The sequence below is a fragment of the Mustela erminea genome, chromosome 5, assembly GCF_009829155.1.
Source record: "Mustela erminea isolate mMusErm1 chromosome 5, mMusErm1.Pri, whole genome shotgun sequence".
Taxonomy (NCBI): domain Eukaryota; kingdom Metazoa; phylum Chordata; class Mammalia; order Carnivora; family Mustelidae; genus Mustela; species Mustela erminea.
In genome coordinates, this window is record NC_045618.1 from 117,441,112 (window position 1) to 117,460,035 (window position 18,924).

The 18,924-nt window shown below is 48.8% G+C and overlaps 1 protein-coding gene across 1 annotated transcript in view; it reads left to right on the forward strand.

Moving 5' to 3' along the window:
- The window catches only part of FBLN5 (fibulin 5), a 72,930-nt gene that overhangs the window by 39,501 nt on the left and 14,505 nt on the right, over nt 1-18,924 (forward strand). The window contains exons 6-8 of the mRNA XM_032344648.1: nt 10,356-10,478; nt 13,357-13,473; nt 17,271-17,390. Coding sequence (XP_032200539.1) covers nt 10,356-10,478; nt 13,357-13,473; nt 17,271-17,390 — 360 coding nt within the window. The remainder of the gene's footprint in view (nt 1-10,355; nt 10,479-13,356; nt 13,474-17,270; nt 17,391-18,924) is intronic.

Genomic DNA, 18,924 nt, shown 5'->3' on the forward strand with positions numbered 1-18,924 from the left:
AGAGAAGGGTTGGTATTAAATCTTCTTTGAATGTTTGGTAGAATTTACCAGTGAAGTCATCTGGTCTTGGACTTTTGTTTGTCAGGAGGTTTTAGATTACTGACTCAATCTCCTTGTTAATTTCAGTCTATCCAGGTTTTCTATTTCTTCATGATTCAGTCTTGGAAGATTTCATATTTCTAGGAATTTATCCATTTCTTCTAGGTTGTCCAACTTGTTGATGTATAATTTTTTATAGTAGTCTCTTATGACCTTTTGTATTTCTTTGGTATCAGTTATAACTCCCCCCTCTTTCTTTTCTGATTTTATTTATTTGAGTCCTCTCTTTTCTTAGTGAATCTAGCTAAAGGTTTGTCACTTTTGTTTATCTTTTCCAAGAATCAAGCTTTAGTCCATTGATATTTTCTACTTTTTTTAAGCCTCCATTTTTTTCTGCTCTGATCTTCATTATTTCTTTCCTTCTACTAACTTTGGACTTTGTTTGTTTCCCCTTTAATAGTTCCTTCGGGTTTATCTAGGAAGGCTTTCAGAGGAACTCTGGGCCAGCGTGGATCCATGCTTCAAGTTTAGGAGGGCAAGGCCACAGGGAGCCCACCTTCTTCTGGCTAACTCTTCTTCATTTGTATTAGGGTACAAGATAAGCTGCTATAGCAAAAAGACCTTCCACACACTAGTTTAGATAAGAGAGAATTTAAATCTTCCCTTATGGTACAGTCCAGAGGCAGGTAGTTCAGGGCTGGTAGAGTGGCTTGGCCAAACTCAGCATGTGGCTCTGTCTTACTTCTGGATCCAAGATGGCTGCTCTGGCTCTTACAATTACACCTACATTCCAGCCAGAGGGAGGAGAGAAGTGACAAGGGCACCACACACTCATTATTTGAAGTATGACTCAGATGTTGGGATACATTATTTTTATTTATGTTTTCTTGGCCGGACTTTAGTCACATAGTCCCACTTCCCGATAAAGGAAGCTGAAAAAAATACAGTCTTTAGTTGGAAGAATGGATATTGGAGGACAGTATCCAATTGTGGCAGTCTCTGCCACATCATCTGTCTAGATCCACCCAAGTATCTTCAACCCCAGGGAGCCTGTTCCTCCTGGAAGTGATCCCATTCTTTCTTCCAGCATGACACTTACCATACTTAATTGGAATTATCTGGTCCCTTATCTGGTTCCTACCACACTATAAACAGACATGACCCAGGTGTCATTTATCCTTGAATCCCTAGTACCTACAGCAGGATGGGTTCATGGTGAATAGATGTGGCATGCATGAATCCTGTTTAGCTTTTTATTGCCATTGTGACTTGGGCACTTTGCTCTTTATTGGTGGGGGTGCCAGAGTGGTCTTGCAGGTCAGTCTGTTGGTTGGCCCCACGTGTAGCTCCTTCCTCTCCCTGCCTTCCACACTAGAGAAATCCTGGGATTTGCTAGGGACTGCAGAAGGGTGGATATAAGAGGAAAGCCTCTATTCTATGGGCTAGGTAAACACGCAATTTGGAAAAGTGTTGAATTCGTTCAAATATTTGTTTTAGGCTCAAGTGATAGAATCCAACTCTTACCAAGGCCAAAGGGCGGTGGAGAGCAGGTGTGACAATTTCAGCCCTGGGCTGTTTGGGATGGGGCCTTCACTTCTAGGCTCTCAGGACATGTTGTCCCCCTTCCGCCAAGAGACAACACCCCGAGTGTCCTGTTCCCAACCCCTTTGGTCTCTCCATTCTTCTCTCCTCTTCCTCCTATGTCTTGAGGTTTCACTTCTTCTTGGGTTGTAGCCTTGACAGTTGTCCTCTGGTGTGCTGGGGTTGTCTGCTAGAGATGGGAACAGGTTGGGGGTAGGAGAGGAGACATAGTAGGTTGCTCTCAGGATGAAATATCTAGATTGTTAATCAATTGCTGGTGAATCGCTTATAGCTTGTTACATTGAAAAAGCCATCTGTCACTTTCCTCCCTTGTTCTAGGGTTCCAGACTAGGTGTATGTGAAGGAATAATTCCTCTACATCATTGTTCAATGTCAAGACCTGCCCTGCCCTCCCAGATTTGGGACATTCCCAGTCCTTTGTTCTCATAGCTCTCTGCAACGCCCTTCACACATTTGTTTCTCTTCCACGGCAGTCTTCCCCACTGGCCAGCAAGCACTAGGTGCACTAGGTGGCCTAGTTTCACAGATAAGAAAGCAAATGCAGAAGGTCAGTGACACGCACAGTGGCACGCTGGTTAGTTAGTGATGGAGTCAGAAGTGGTGGCAGGGTTATTGAGCTCAGGTGTGGGGAACAAAACACATGCAGATTTTGTTATCAGGTTCTGGGAGGGACCTGGCAGGGAGTGTGTGTTGCTGACGAAAGGCTGATTACCTGGGGTGAGTTTGCACACCTGGGCATTTTCTCAGGCAGCACCAGGCTGAGGGTTTTGTCCTGAGCCCGAAAAGTGGATTGGATTTCCTGGTTGTACCCTCAGAGGTCCCATTGGAGCCCATTTTCAGGCCGGAAGGAAGGTGTAGCTTTTCCCTCCTCTGATGGTCCTCCTTCTAGTGACTGTTGAAAATACACTGTCCTTGACTGGACATTCAGCAATCTAGGAGAAGAGAGGAAATATAGCTTATTCCATCAGGCCAAGCACATCTTGCATCAAAGCCTTTGGAGGTTGAAAACACTCTTGAATCAACCCTGGGCAAAGGCTGGGATGGGCATGACAGGCGGAGGCTTGAGACTCTACTGGAGTTGGAGCTTTCTTCCAGATAGCCTTAAATTCATGGGAATGAGATACAGGCCTCAAAAGGAATGGATGATTGAACTAGTTTCCTCCCATGCCCTGTGGCCTGACACACGTACCCTTTTGCTTTCAGAAAATTCCAAGAATGAAGGAGCTTCATTCAAATATAAGTTATTTCCATACTCTCTCCATCATGCCAGGCACTGTGTTAGGAGCTTAAGGTACAGACGTGAATAAGATTCATTTCTGGCTTGCAAGAAACTCTCAGTTTGGGGGAGGGAGATGGGCCATCGGCAGCCAATGACGTCATTCCAGTATGAAGGGCTATAAAGCTAGATGTGCTTAGCACATGTTTGAGTAGGAAGGTAGGCTTATTGTGCTAGGTTGCTGAGGTGCCAAAAGAAAGCTATGACATTTCTAAGGAGGGGGCTGTAATATTTGGAAGAGGAGAGCCACACGATCATTTTTATGTCTTGGATGGTTCTGGAAGTTGTGTTTAGCTTGCTGTCAGGGGGAGAGACTGGCGGCTGGCAGACTTGTAACAAGGTTATTTCAATCATTTGGAGAAAAGGCTGTGAAGTCTTGGAGTCTCTGGGGAATACAATAAAGAGGGGATTCTAGCCCGGGCTACTAGAAAACAGTGACGCCCTTAACCATGGCCTTGGAAGACGATCAGGGACAAGAAGATCACAGAACTGTGGCACTGAGGGTGACAAGGAAGTCAGAATGTGGGACAGGAATAAGCTCAGAGGGGACAAGGGAGAGGAGACTGTGGGGCAGATGCAGGGAAGATTGTAAGATTCAAGGGCTGTAGGATTACTAGGCCATGCTTGGGGAAAGGGGTCATCTGCATCAGAGGAAAGACACTGTCCTTTCTTCTGATTGGAATCTTTTGCACTTTTTGTCATCCCTTTGGAGCAGTATTTCTAAGAGCTTTGTTAATGTCTGGGAACTGAGTTTACTCATAGAAATAAACTAAAGTTGGGGAGGGCTTCTGAAGGCACACAATGCTTTCACCCAAGGCTGTTGCTATATACCCAGGAGAGCCTTCCGTCTGGTGCAGACTAAGCTGCAAACTTGTTTAAGAAGACTCTAAAAATCCTAATAGTATATAATAACCCGTGGGTTGGATCGTAGAGGAATATCCAGTTAGGAATCTTTGGCTTGATATTTGAATTTCAGTTCTTTCCTGGACTCCCTTGAACAGCCTCTGAAACTCTGAGCAGGTTGCATGGATATAGAATCAAATACCACGATAATCTAGCCCCTTGCTACACAGAATGTGGCCTCTGGGTCACAGGAGCTTGTCAGAAGTGCAGAATCTACCAAACTGGACCCTGAACCTCAGCAAGTTCCCCACTGATGCATATACACATTCAAGTGTGAGAAGTATTGGTCTGGCACAGCGAGTTCCAGATACGGTTTTGCACTGGAATCATGCAGCTAACTTTAAACAGCTTTCCAAGCCTCAACCCCAGACATTCTGATTGAGTCAGGCAATTCTCTTGGGTAGCTAGATTTGGGAACCACTGGCTTGTATAGGTTCAAAAATCCTTCTCTGTTGATGGACAAATGGCACGAATCTCAGTAAATGGAAATCTAGTTTGAGCTCCACATTTGCTTGGTTTACAATCATGGTAATAACTAATGCTTTGTGCCCTTCAAAAAAAAAAAAAAAAACCATATCTAGACTGGCCATGAGCAGCTTTGGCTCCTTGCTATTGGAACAGTTTGATACCTGACACTCAAGAAGGAAGATATGTGCCATCCCTTCCTTGCCCCCACCCCCGACAACTGCAGTGACCATTCATACATTGGCAGAAGTTGAATGGGCTTGGCCAATTCTCTGCCCATTTTGAAAGCAGCTGAAGTCAGCTGATGTTTACCAAGCACTCTGATGAAAATAATTACCCAAGACCAAACAATGTGATCTCCATTAGTTGCATAGTTTGTTTCTGTAGAAGGTCATAGCTAGAAGGGGCCTTCCAGAACTCTCCTCCAAACTCTCACTTTACGGATAGAAAAATAGAACCCACAGAGAGCTGGAAACCTGCATTCCAGCTGGTTTCATCCAAGAGGAAAGGACTTTTGTTGTTGTTGTTATTTGGAAAAATGGACCACATGTTTGTTGCCTAATTAGAGACGCAGTATGAACAAGCTTTGTATTCTAAGCTTAATATCAAGCATTGAGTAAAGTGTTATAAACACAGAAAGATCTGGCTTCTATTGCCCAGGACCCACCAGACACATGGAGTGCAGATGTCCTGGGATTTCAACAAGCGAGTTCTCAAACGCTGAGGTCTTTAATTAAGCAGGTGTTTGGGAAGTAGGTCCTGTGTAACTTCCAGCCTTGGCTGGGCTTGTCTCACTGAAAAATGGCACTGACTCAGCCCAGCAGCAGGCCTGAAACTGGCTTCAGCTGGAGGCATAGGAATGTGCCATTGTTACTTTCTTCTTTCTTATCAAGCCCCATTAGCTTGAGCAAGGAAGGAACAAAAATGGGCTGGGAAAACATGTTGTTTCACTGGGTAAAAATTTACTACCAAGGAAATGATTTTGCCATTTCCAAAAAAGGCCTTTGGAAAGGTGTCGCCTTCCAAATACTTTTGGACGTTTTCTCCCAGTGTCACCCAGTGAGAATGTTTCCCTTTGGCTGATGGCCATTCTCGCACAAGAACAGAGACATTCCTCTGAGCTTGTGCACACGGGTGCACGAGGATGACCCCTTGTTTGCTCACAGTGCTGGAGAGCAGAAGACACAGAAAGAGGGAGGAGTCATAGGTGGGGTCAAGGTTGATCGTATTTGGCTCTGGAATTCGGTCAGACACACACACTCCTAGGTCACCAGATGTCTGCAATTATGGAATCATAGATGGACCCATGAACACCAAAGTTAAGAGGCAAAAACTGAGACTTGTTGCCCTCTCTTGCCACGTGTCTACCACTCCCAGGGGAGAAGTTCCCGGCTCTGGCTCTGGAAGAGCTAACCGTGCTTACAGCCCCCTGAGTCCCGGTGGTGTCTTCTGGGTGTCTTTGGTGAATCCCAGAACAAAGCCAGCGGGGGCAGAGGCCCTGGGTCCCCTACTTTTCACAGCTGTTAGAAATAGCACCTCACTTGGGGTAGGGAACTAAAATTTCCGGGACACCTATGGTGTGGACCTGTGTACACGTTAACTTAGGAACTCTATTTAGTAGCTCTCTTTAGCTGAACACCTGGGGAGGGTCCAGGAGCCTTAATGAACTTGTCAGTAATACTTAGTTATCAAGTACCAGGGCCTGGATTCACACCCAGCTCTTCCTGCCCCCAAAGTAAGCTATTTATTTATTTATTTATTTAACCCACTAACCCTTTCTGGGGAGGTCTTGACCCTTTGGTCTTTTTTCCTCTTAGGCTTTGGTGCAGGCAGAAGGGCTTAGGCAATGTTCTTCCCATGGGCATGGATGGATCATTGGTTTTTGTTTTGCTTTGTTTTATAACTTTTAAAGAGCCTTTAATTTCAGCTGGAACATGTGCTATGAAAACCGTTTAAGTATTTCCCCTTTAACTTTCAGGAATAAATGTGGATGTGTAAATCCATCTTTGGGTATGATATGTAAATTCAGATATGATAAAGAGCTGGCATACATATGCATATTATTTATATTCAAACTGATTTATGCTTATTTATGGCAGTACCTTTGGTCTGTTATGTTTTCCAATAGAGATCTTTTTAAAGATTTTATTTATTTATTTGACAGAGAGATAGCACAAGTAGGCAGAACGGCAAGCAGAAGGAGAGGGAGAAGCAGGCTTCCCGCTGAGCAGGGAGCCCAGTGCAGGACTCGATCCCAGGACCCCGGGATCATGACCTGAGTGGAAGGCAGCCACTTAACCGACTGAGCCACCCAGGCACCCGCCGATAGAAATCTTTATAGGAGAACCTGCAAGCCAGCACAAAGATTGTGGTCCCTCCCCAATGTGTCTCTCGAGTCAGCCTGAAAGGGTCTGCTTGTTGTGTTTGTTGGGTTGTTGGGAAGTTGCCTTCTCATGTTGTGAGCCCACCTCCTCTATCTGCTGCCCCTGAGAGATCCCAGGTGGCCTTGATGGACATCCTTCATTCATACTGTCTGAGAGCACCTACCCACGTGAAGCTTGCGTCTGGCTGGGCACGTGACACAGAGCCATTGGTATGACATCCTGAGTGAGTATCCCTAATACGTGGGCTGCTGTCCTGCGACCTGGGAGCCCAGTCTGGCCAGTGGCCTCCTGAGAGGATGGCAGGGACATGACTGATCTTGATGACTTCCTGGAGCGAGCAGTTGTTTCAGATTGAGAACATTTCCATCGAGGGCCGCTTTGGGGATGTCTAACAGAAGAGGTGACGGCTCAGACCAAGCCACACAGGTCAGCAGGGCTGTGCCACTCAGCGCAGAGGACAGCTTCTTCCTGGACAGGTGCAGGCCTGGGCTTCCATCTGCCAGCAGGTTCTGGAGATGGGAGTGAGCTCTCTCCTCCAGTTGCCGGGGGCACTGGCCACGTGGAGAGAGGACGACTGTTGCCCCACCTGGCGAGAGACGAGCCATGGATGCGCTAGTGGAATCGTCTGGGTGCCAGGGCAGCTGGCCAGGGCACCTGACCAAGGCAACAGCTCCCAGGAGCGAGACAGGGAGGGGATAGAGGACTCTAAGGAGATCCTCAGTCTGGGAGTGACATGGCTGGAGGGCTCTGCTGGAGGCCAGCTCTTCCAAGTGGCCTGGGAGTTTGGGAGGATACACACACACACACACACACACACACACACACACACAGCCACAGTAGAACCTAAAGGATGAATGAAGCCATAAATAAAGGACTGAATGAACTGAACATTCTTTCTTGGGAGACTCTTCCTAAGTATCACGTGGGAAAGGAAATAGCAGAGGTGGTTTACACACGAGGATAATGACACTTACTCAGGTTGCTGTAACTTGTACTTTTCCACTGATGCAGAAAAGGACCCTTTGCCAAAGAATGTCCTTGGAGTGGTTCGATGTATTTTTCTTTCTGTTATTTAAGTCAAATGTAGTTAATGTAAGCAGTTCAGCTGGGAGCTGGGAGGTGTGATGAGTCTTCCAGCCCTGGTGGAACCCCAGGGTGAGAAGAACATTCTAGCTTCTGCTCCACCAGGTTTGTAAGCTCATGGTGGTTTTCAGGGGGGTTGGTCATGGGTTGCTTTTAAAGTCCACACACCAAAACGGTCTTGCCAGCACGTGGGCTCGGGAAATCTGTCTGGGGGCCTTGAAGGCATTCATGTCTGATGGTCGTGGGTTCCTTCATTCATTCAATAAAAAACTGTTGAACGTTTGCTATGGACACAGAGTCCCACCAGGTATGTTTTCAGGATATAAAGGTGAGACACACCCTTGGCAAAACTCCAGGGACTCACAGGGTTCTCAAAAAAAATATGTATATCATGACAATCCATTTGTTGACAGAAATGCCGTTGGATCAAGTTAATTCTTTAATTCAGTAAAGGTGGTGGAGTCCTTTAAAAACTGCACTTTCCAGATGTAGTTTCTAGGCTTGACTGTTTTGCACGTGTCCGTGTGTGTGCATGCATGCCTGTGCCCTCTCCGGCTCCGCACGCCCTTGGGAGCTCCGTCTGGTCCACTGGCTCGGGTTGGTTTCTCCCCGCAGGAGTCCGCCAGCCCATTGTGTATGTCAAAAGTTATACAAACACGAGAGTCTTGGGAACTTGCTATCACCAAGTCTAATGGCTCTTCTCCCCTGGGGTCTCTCTCACCCTTTAATCCCCTCGAGGCAGGAAAAAGCGTGCACATTCCAAAGGCGCTGTTGTTCCCAGGGTATAGTTGCCATCCATCACTCCCGGCCGGAAAAATGTAACCATGCCCTGGCCGATAGTGGCAGTATTTATTATCCTAGTCTTCGATAGGGATTGGAGCATGAGTGGCTGGCGGCCAAGCATTATTCTCTGGTTCCCCTGGGAGGCTTTGCTGGGTGGGCAGCACTGAGGGTGGAAGGGAGGCCAAGGGCAGGGGCAGGAGCTCTTGCAGCCAAGAACAGGCTGGGTTTCTGCCACGAAGACTGCACATCGTCAGGTGTCAGGGTAGATCGAAGGCTGCACCACCTGGGAGCCAGGTTCTTGGAAGCTGCATGTTAGAGGCCTGAAGGCTCTAGATGCCCAGACATCTGATCATGTGGGGTGGGCTGTGGTTGGGTGGGCATTGTCGGTATTGACGCATTCAGGGGGGTGGTGACCATGGTGGTATCACCTGAACCTGCCTTGGTGATGTGAGCCCTGCCATTCCTGCACAGTGGGGCGTGGAGTCAGGTGGGCAGGGAGGTCTGGGCTCAGCTCTTGGCTCGGTGCTATTCACGCTATCAGCAGAGTTCTCCCATCTGTAAGATGGAGGTTATGAGTCCCCCTCGCAGGATTTGTAAGAATAAATATGGTGACATCTGTGCCGTGTCCTGTATACACACGACCTGTGCACACAATTCGTGCAGACCACATAAACACAGGACGCGCAGACTACATTTGCAGGTACGTATGCGCGCGGCTTATACACATGACCTGTGTGCACCGCGTATGCATGCTCCACGTGCTGGGGGAGTGGCTTTCAGTGTTATTTCTAATTGCTTGTGGTCCTTTGGAGAAGGCAGGCAGCCCCCAGTGCAGGAGTGAGAGGAGCGAAAGGCAGGTGCTCTGCTAAGGTACAGACGGGAAGGGGAGGTTGATGAGGGGAGACACTGGGATACGGGATGTTTGATGGATTCCATGCGGCGAATTAATAGATGAATGTTTAGGGAAAGTCCCCTCCTCCAGGTGGAAGTGAGGGTGTGGTGTCGGGAGGTTGTAGCGTGGGGAGAAAGGGCAGAAGAATTTGCCTCCATTGAAACAGTTCTGAGTGCCGAGGGTGCATACCAGATTGGCGAATGTGGCCACACGTATGGCTTGGTCTCTATGCTCTGAAGCTCTTGATTAGGGGGAAGGGGTTGACTTGGACACAGGAAGCTGCACACTGCCAGCCAGCCAGCCAGCCATACGCAGGCAGCCTTGCAGAGAGCCCCAGTGTTGAGCAGAGGGAAGGAAGAGATCAGTCCCAGGAGCTCTAGAGTAGAGCGGGGCGAAGGCTGCAGGGCTCCGTGGAGCTTCGGGGAGGTGCAGGCACCCCAGACTGAAGGGTTCTCATGGATGGCTACAATCAAGCGGCTTCACTCCTAGCTCCCTTTGGCAGGAGATGTTTATTTTTCTTCTGTTATGTTCTCAGAGGTGTTTCTTCGACAGGTACGCAATAGACCCCGGTTTAACACGTGCATGAATACGCCAAAGACAAAACGTGTTTCTAAATCAAGTCCTGGTTATTATCAAGGTGACCTGTTTTCAGAAAGTGGTGGGATGGGCTGTCAGTAGATTCCCCCAGGATGTGTGTTCTCTTCTTTTGTGGATTTTCTTTTGTGGATTTCTGGGGGAGCAGACCAGGTCTCCAAAAAGGTCAGTGTCTCCTAGGGGTATCCATCAGGGAGATGCATCCGTCTCCTTGGATGTAGCCTGGAGACATTATCACCTCCTTCCCGGGACAAGCAAGAAGCTGACACCCTTGGTGGCTCCAGGACTCTGGATTAATACAGGTGACAGTCTCTGGACTATGTCTGTGTTACAGATGTGGACGAGTGTGGAACGGATTCTCACCAGTGCAACCCGACCCAAATTTGCATCAACACGGAAGGAGGGTATACCTGCTCCTGCACCGATGGCTACTGGCTTCTGGAAGGCCAGTGCTTAGGTAACAGCTTGCTGGGCTCACAGAGACTCTTGGAAGTTCATGGTTGCTAGGGGTATTGTGAAATGGGGGCATAATGTGGTGGCTTCAGGGCATTGGGCTTTTCTTTGTCGGGGGAGAGATATAGAAGGCAATGGAGCCTGCACTGTTCCTTTAAATCAATCGAGACCATCACCGTCAATGTCCTGGTAAGAGTGTTTGAATATAAGTTTTAAGGTCTTGTATTTGATTTCACCTAGACCTACTTCCTGCCTCCAGGAAGTTTATATCCAAGGCGGAAAGTGATAGAGGTGAGGATTATTCCGTCTTGGTGAGAAATCATGTTAAGAAAAGGGACCACTTTCTTAGTCACAGAAATGTCCCAAGTCTCAACTGTGGGTCAGTAGATTCTAACACCTCCTCCCATTACCTACCCCACTAGCTGTGGTCTTTTTATTCCAAAGGAGTCAGTCATCACCAATTGAGAATTTCACCCTTGCAGTTGGCATTCGCTATATGATCTCTCTGTTTATTTTTACTGGAGGGTTATTTGCCTTTCTTCCCCTCTGGTTTTGGTTTCGGCAAGTAAATGAATTCATAGCAATCTCTAGCTGTCACTTGAATTCTATTTCTAGGGTGTGATTTCTATGCTGTGTTTTCTTGGAAAAGCCGTACCAGTTCAAGTTCTCTAAGACCCTGTTCTCGTGCCCGAAAATCAGTCCTGGAGGAGCGGAGAAACAAATCCAAACAACATCATGGAAACAAAAAAAAAAAAAATAAAAAGAAAGAAAAAGGAAAAAAAGTTCTTTTTCCTAAGACTCCCTTGATTAAGACTTGAATGCCAGTCCGCTCTAGAGCCTTGTCTGAAGCATCTTTAGGGCCTGATAAGCCAGACTAGACTTGGCTTGGTTCTCCTTTCCAGGCGTGCTCCAGGGAACTGGCTGCACATGGGGACATTTGTGAATACGACGGTCGCTGTGCATTTTAACGAACCTCAGCTATTGTGGAAAATTTGATGCCACTGATTTGAACATAAGCAGATCAGTGTGAGTGAGTTATTTGTACGGCAACTTAATATGTCGGCTCTCCGAGCTGGAAGGGATGTTAGATATTATGTCATCCAACTTTTATAGAGTTGGAAACTGAGACTCAAAGAGGGGAACATTTTGAACAAAGAGTGAGTAGGGTCTAAAATCTGGCTCCTTTGGTCAGTCCAGCTTTTTCCCACCACCAGGGGGCGCTAGAGAGGATCAGGTGAGAGGGACACAGGCTCCATTGTAGAGACTTTGGGGCTGGGCAACATTTCCCGATCTAAGGGGGGCCAGCAATGGGGACATTTCTCTCCTTGGGAGGGCTGGTCTCTACCACAGGGCTTGACGCTTTGGGAGGGATCCTCCTGGAGGCCTAACCTGGTGCCACACATTCAGCCTGTTCCCACTTCACACTCAAAGTGGAGACCTTTCCTAATTGTGGCTGAACTCATGCCTTCTCCTGACCAAACTCTTCTTTCCCTTTCAAAGCACAAATCCCATCACCATCTCCCACCCCTTTGGTACACCTTGGGAGGCATTGCTTTTGCAGAAAAATGAGGGGTGGGGGGGCTGCCTTTCCCCCAAGGTCTCCCTTAGGTGGAGGAGGCCCTCCCACCCCCCACCCCACCCCAGCGCTGCCTCCCTGACCTCGGTGACGGGCCCAGTGGCACCCTGGGAAAGGTCAGGATCAGCAACCGCACAAGCCACTGTGCTTTCCCAGCGGGAACTGCAGGACACTTAGTGGGCAGTGGGATGGGCCGGGTTAGAAGGAGCTGCTGCTCAGAGAGAAGACAGACTCACAGGGGCAGGGCACAGCCTCTGAGGGCGCTGAACACCAGCTAAGGTGGAGATGGGGTCCTTTCTGGCAGTGGGTGGTAGAAACCAGGCACAGAGACAGACTTGGAACCAGTCTCCAGAGCCCAGGCTGGCTGCTGGTTCCAAGGAACCAGGGAGGGAACATCTGGCAGAGGTTGGGGATAAGATAAGGGCCAGTTACAGGTGCAGTGAGATCAACTGGTCACAACAGGCAGTCATATAGGGGAAGTCTGGGGTCTCCATCTCTAGGCTTCATTCAAGACACCCTATCCCAGAGGAGTGAATTCTCTTGCCCATCAGCCCATTAGCTTGGGGGTATTGGGAAGTGCTTTCCCAATGACATCAGGCTCCGCATTGATGGGTACATGTTAGCAGGGAGGGCATACTGCCCAGCTCTGCTGAAAGGCTTCATTCAGCCACAGAGCCGCTTGCTCAGGAAAGACCAGCCGTGGCTTGGGGGAGGCATTTTATCCAGAGTTTTATGTCTGCTCTGGTGCAAGCAGGAGATCCAAGGCGATCTCTGGCATCCTTGTGTTACTGGATCATAGGTCTCCAGACTGCTGTGTTGCCCTGCTTGTCCTGACCTACACTTGCCCTTTTTCCTGAGTGCTAGACAGATCATTGTTAATGGAGCTGGCGAGGTGCCTGTTGGAGCGAGGCTGTGGATTCCTCTTACACTTTAAGCCAACTTGTCCCTTCCCAGGACTGTGTGACATTTTTACAGAATCTTAGAGTGGATTTTTGCTGTTGGATAAATCTGAGCATGGAGTATTGAAGTTGGATAAAATCTTGGAGGCTGTGTGCCCCATGTCCCAGTTGAAGCAGACATTTCTTCTAGAACTTTCCAGGCAGGTGCAGGCGTTCATGGGACTGACATGGGTCAGGAAGGGTTGTAGGGGGGTATCCCCATGCCCGATGCTCAGTCGGTACTGTCTTCTCTTTAGTTCTCCTTCCTTTCCTGGTCCTGCTCCGAAAGTGATGGGTGGTCTAGATGCCAGGTGCAGCCCTGGTGATTGGGAAGAAGTATCTCACCTTGCTGGCGTTTCTCTTTCCAGACATTGATGAATGTCGCTATGGCTACTGCCAGCAACTTTGCGCGAATGTTCCTGGATCCTACTCTTGCACCTGCAACCCTGGTTTTACCCTCAACGAGGATGGAAGGTCTTGCCAAGGTATGCGATGCCAACGATCCCTTGAACCTGTTGAGAAGCACTAGATGCTGTCTTCTCTGGAGTCTGATGGTTGACGTGGTTATAACATCCTGCTCCCTGTCACCACGTGCCCATCCCCGCTGCTTACAGAAACCTGAAGTCCAAACCGAAGGTTATGGGAAACATCTCAGAAAGTGCTCTGAGTATTGCTGAGAGGAGAGGCACAGTCATCCATCAGCTAGGGCTTATGGTTTCATGGATTTGCTTCTCTCTGTGTGTCTACTTTCCATAAGTAGCCTTGCCAGCTTTCTGGGCTAATCGGAAATTTTCACGCATTTCCTGTAGCCTGAGTTCAGTGTCTGATGCTCGAGGGGGGTGGTCAGCATTCCCCACAAAAGCAGAGTGAAATAAAGACACCCCCCCCTTTTTTTAAGAGAGGGAGTGAGCAGAGGGAAGAGAGGCAGACGGAGAGGAGAGAGAGAGAATCTCAAGCAGGCTCCACACCCAGCGTAGAGCCTGACTCAGAGCCTGACGTGTGGCTCGATCTCACCACCCTGAGTTCATGCTCTGAGCTGAAACCAAGAGTTGGATGCTCAACTAACTGACTGAGGCCCAGCCCCCCGGCACCCCAAAACAAAGGCATTTTCTGAGTTTTACGTGATCTCTTCAAATACTGATACGTGAGTAAAGCAAGCTATATCCCTTCTGCAGTCTCCATCTGAGGGTTTCTTCTGCTTGGGAAGTGCATGGGGGCTCAAGGCTCAAGAAATTCATGCAAGGCCTGCCCAGCCCCGGGCCCGCCCCCCAGCCCCCACCCAGGCCTCCAGCCCTGGCAGCGGCTCCGTCCTGGGTGGAGGTAGCGTGCCCAAGACTCAAAATGAGGTCTTTGTTTGGAGCCGGCCACCAGGTTCTGCAAGGCCCATTTCCTTGTCACACCATTTGAGGTCTGGCGGGCGGGCTGCGAGCCAGCTGGTTGGAGGATATTATGTTTCCATTAGCTTAATCGGATCTAAATCATTGGGTAAACAGGAAGGCATCAGTGAAAGGGTCTGATCCTGGATTCTTTGTAAGTCTTTCCTCCAAAGCTGGTTCTGCTAATTGTTCCAAGAAGTCTCGACTGTGTTCCTCTTGCCAGGAGAGGTAATTTTCTTCGGAGAGCGGAGGCCGGGCCTGGGGGTTGAGGGGCCCTTCCGTCCCCATGGAGCAGGCAGCAGGCCCCTGGCTCCCTTGCTGCTTGCTGGGAGAAGTGACGTAGGCAGAGGCAGGCTTCTCGGGGCATAGGCCGGGGGGTTGGAAGTGCCAGCCCAGGCTTCCACCCAGAGACTGGCAAGGCGCCTCCACCTCCTCACGGGAAATAGTCGTGCACAGCGGGGCCCAAAGGCCCCAGTGTCCTTCAGGCCTCTTGGGGACAGAACTGTGATGGGGAGCAAGTGAGCTACGGGGCAGTGCCAAGTCCAGCAGCACTCTAAGGCCCAGAAATGGGCACCTAGCCACGAGGAGACTGCCTTAGCCGGGTCCTGGGTACAGCAGGGGCTACATTCTCCACTGAGCTTTGGTCATCCTCACGCCTCTTGCAAGGAAGGGTGTTTTGTGCTCTTGGAAGCACTGCCCCATCTGTTAACCTCACTGAACCCGAGTGATAGCGGGAGTAGATAGGTAGGGCTGTCGCCTGGCTCTGCAGAGGAGGAAATCAAAGCTCAGAGGTGTTAAGCAACATGGCCAGAGTCACACAGCCAGGGGGTCGCAGAGCTGAGAGAGCCAAGGCTCCAACCTTCCTGGCGGGCAGGTTGGAGCGGGACTTGGCCTGCAACCACTCAATTCAGAAGGGCACCTGGGCTGTATGGATCCCAAGGGGCAGAGGCCCCAGGGAGAAGTGTTGCTCTGCAGAGATAGCTGAGAGCTGCAAGACAGCGGGACCGGAGCTCCCTCAAGACAGCGGGACCGGAGCTCCCTCATCCCCGTGTGGTCAACATGTGGCCGGAAGTCAAGGGCACCAGCCCTAATCCCCAGTGGTGCCGTCCTGTCCCGCCTGCACTTGAGTCAGAGGCCCCCTGCCAGGCGTTTCCTGGCTTCTGGGGTGCAGAGCCTCCAAGCTCTGTTGGGGGGATTTGTGCCTTGCTGGACCTTCCCTGCAGAGTCCTGTTCCCCCCTGGCCCCCCTCCCCCACAGCTCTAAGGCAGCAGGAGGTGTGTGGGCATAGGATTAGCCCTCCCTGTATAGAAAAGCTTCTCAAGCTGTTCCTTGGGAAGGCTTTTCACTTGGAAAACACTCAAATCTCTATTCAGAGCCTTAAGAGGTTTACCTGGACTTTGAAGGGGAATTCTCTCAGCTGGAACTTTGGTCGGCACGTGGGGCTCAGGAGAGGGTGTGCTTACAATGCGTCAGTCAACAGTCAGCGTCAGTGGAGAAAGGGGCTCCTTCCTTCCCCTTCCCTCATCCTGATGAACTGTGCAGAATACATAATTCACAGGTATTACGGAAGGACCCTGACTCATGTTTCAGTTCCAACTGTGCTCTTGTTAGCCTGGGGACTTGGGCACATCTCCCAACGTTCAAACAGCCTTAAAATTATCAATGTATCACTGATGTACAATATTATTTATTTATTTGACAGACAGAGATCACAAGTAGGCAGAGAGGCAGGCAGAGAGAGAGGAAGGGAAGCAGGCTCCCTGCTGAGCAGAGAGCCCAATGCGGGGCTCGATCCCAGGACCCTGAGATCATGACCTGAGCAGAAGGTAGAGGCTTTAATCCACTGAGCCACCCAGGCACCCCAATAAACTGCACTATTAAAGGCACATTATTTCATAAACTTTGCCATAAACATGGATACCCCCGTGTAGCCATCACCACACTCAAGATGATGAAATATTCCATTATCTAAATGTTTCCCTGTCCCCCCTTTGTGGTCCTCTCCTTAACCCACTGAACTTGTAACACAGGGCAGTGGCCCTTGTAAGGATTCAGTAACTCTTGAGATCCTTCTGGAATAATGGGTGGTGTTATATATGAGTAATTGTCTTAGTTCAGGCGGTTGTGACAAAATACCACATTGAGGGCCTTAAACCACAGAAATTTATTTTCTCCTAGTTCTTGAGGCAAGAAATCCGAGATCAAGATGCTGGCAAGGTGGGGTGCTTGTGAGGGATCCCTTCCTGGCCTGCAGATGGCCACCTTTTCAGCATGTGCTCGTATGACAGAGGGAGCGACCTCTCTGCTGTCCATTCTTATAAGGACACTAATCCCACCATGAGGGCCCCACCTGTATGACCTCATTTAAATTTAATTACCTCCCAAAGGCCCCATCTTCACATCCAGTCACGTTGGGGGTTAGGGCTTCAACATAGGAATTTTGGGGGAAGGACACAATTGAGTCCATAGCAATAATAAAGAGAGTTATTATTAGAATGGTCGTGGTTCTTTAGTTGTTTACCTGAAACATCAAAGCCAGCAGGAGTGAGGGAAGAGCTAATCAGTGATAGAAGGCGTGAGATGGTGGGAATGAGCAGATGTTGCCTGGAAGTTTCTGTGGGGTGAGCCTTGGGGACCAGACTTACTAGGAGGGTATATGTGTACCTGTGTCCACATGGATATGGTGTGTGTTGTTTCTACCTTGCCCAACTTGTGAGCAAGGAAGGACATGTGAATGGAGGACTCTGGGGTCTGAGTTCTAGATCTGGGAAGTCCTGGGTGGAGGTCTTTGGCGCCTGTGAATCTGGTCTGGTACCTGTAGATTTTGTTGCCAGTGCATTTTCTGCCTCATCATTGAGGATTTTCTGTTGTGAGAATGGTCAATGATGCACTTTCGCTTTCCCTAGACGTGAATGAGTGTGCCACTGAGAACCCCTGCGTGCAAACCTGTGTCAACACCTATGGCTCCTTCATCTGCCGCTGTGACCCAGGATATGAACTTGAGGATGATGGTGTTCGTTGCAGTGGTAATGGGCTTTGGCATTTGGAGACTTCCATCAGTCCTAGGGGGTGGAAGGGTTGGCGGGGTGGTGTGGAGGACAAGGGCTTCCTTCACAGGTGTTTCCTCTGCTTTCCCAGACATCCCCAGTTTGGGATATTTCCCCGCATGGTGGGGTCACAACCACACAAAGCAGAGATGAGTCACTTCCCAAAAGGTGGAGTAGAGTCCCCTCCCTTGTCATTTGATGCCTAATGCAAAAACCAGCAGAGCTGCCTTTAGGTTCTGACAGGGCTTGAAGAGGGAAAGGAGTTGCCCAATTCTGTGTGTTGGTTTGAATTATCTGTCCCTGCCCAGCATGACAGTACTTGTAGAGGAAAGTGACTTTGGTATAATAGCATATCTCACAGGGCAGTGTTGGCGGGGGTGCTGAAGGGTGATCATATGGGTAAGTGAAAATACTTTGTGAACTTCTAAAATCTCTACAAATAATCAGTTCTTGGCTCCAGGACTGGCACGTAGCATGCACACCATCAACAGTTCTCAAAGCAGTGAGTAAATGATTGAACGTTGAATTAATTCTTAATAATTTGTGTGAATGTAACATGGTGGCTTTGTTGGCCTTTTATAAATTCCTTCCAAGACTGAGAAGCTATGATTCTCTGCCAGTAATTTCTTGAGAACTCTACTATAATTTTCTTATTAAACCTGTAACATGGAACTTATAAACACAAACTCTTGAGAACAGGGATGGCATTTTACTCCTATAAATCCCTATAGCATTCCTCACAGAGCCATGTACAGCTCATTCTTTCTTCTATTCTTCCTTCTTTCCTTGTTTTTTTGTAAATACTGGATTAAAGTAAACTCCATTCCATCCACTTTTGGCATCCTGAGCGGTTGTGAGTTAGCACAGTCCAAATTAATGATGCTTCACTGTATTTTTCAAAATAAGCGAACCATACCCTAGAGCGTGAACATCTTTTTGTCCTGCTGAATGGAAAGTTTCTTAATCCTGGGTTTCACTGTGACAGGAACTGACCCAGGTCATGAATGAGACTTGTCTGGTAGCTTCACGGAGGATGGGGGTGTTCTGGGGACAGAGTTCTCTAAACAATTGAGCACCTTTCCCTGGGGCCCAGAGAGCCGGAGGCCCAAGTAGGCCGTTGTAGAGAGTTTAGACGGATTAAATGTCAGTCCCAGAAGCTAATAAAATACCTTCAGGCATGAAAAGCTACTTTCTTCCTAGATTTCAGGTCCTCCCATGGCACTCCTTGGGAAATCTGGGCCAAGGGACTAAGAGGGGGAAAGTTGAGCATTATGAGATTGAGATCGTTTGTTTCTGCCGAGGTCCGTGCACATCCACGGGTGTTTAACTGACCATCTGCCGAGGTAGGATAGGAGGGTGACTGGAACCAGACAGAGCCAGGTTCAGATTCTAGTTCTTTCCTTGGACATGTCAATAGGGTGGTCATAAAGATGAAAAAAGCTGGTGTACCTAGGTGCCGTTCCACGTTAGTTGACTTTCTCTAGGTGTGAGTGCAAAAGACTTCTGACTTTAC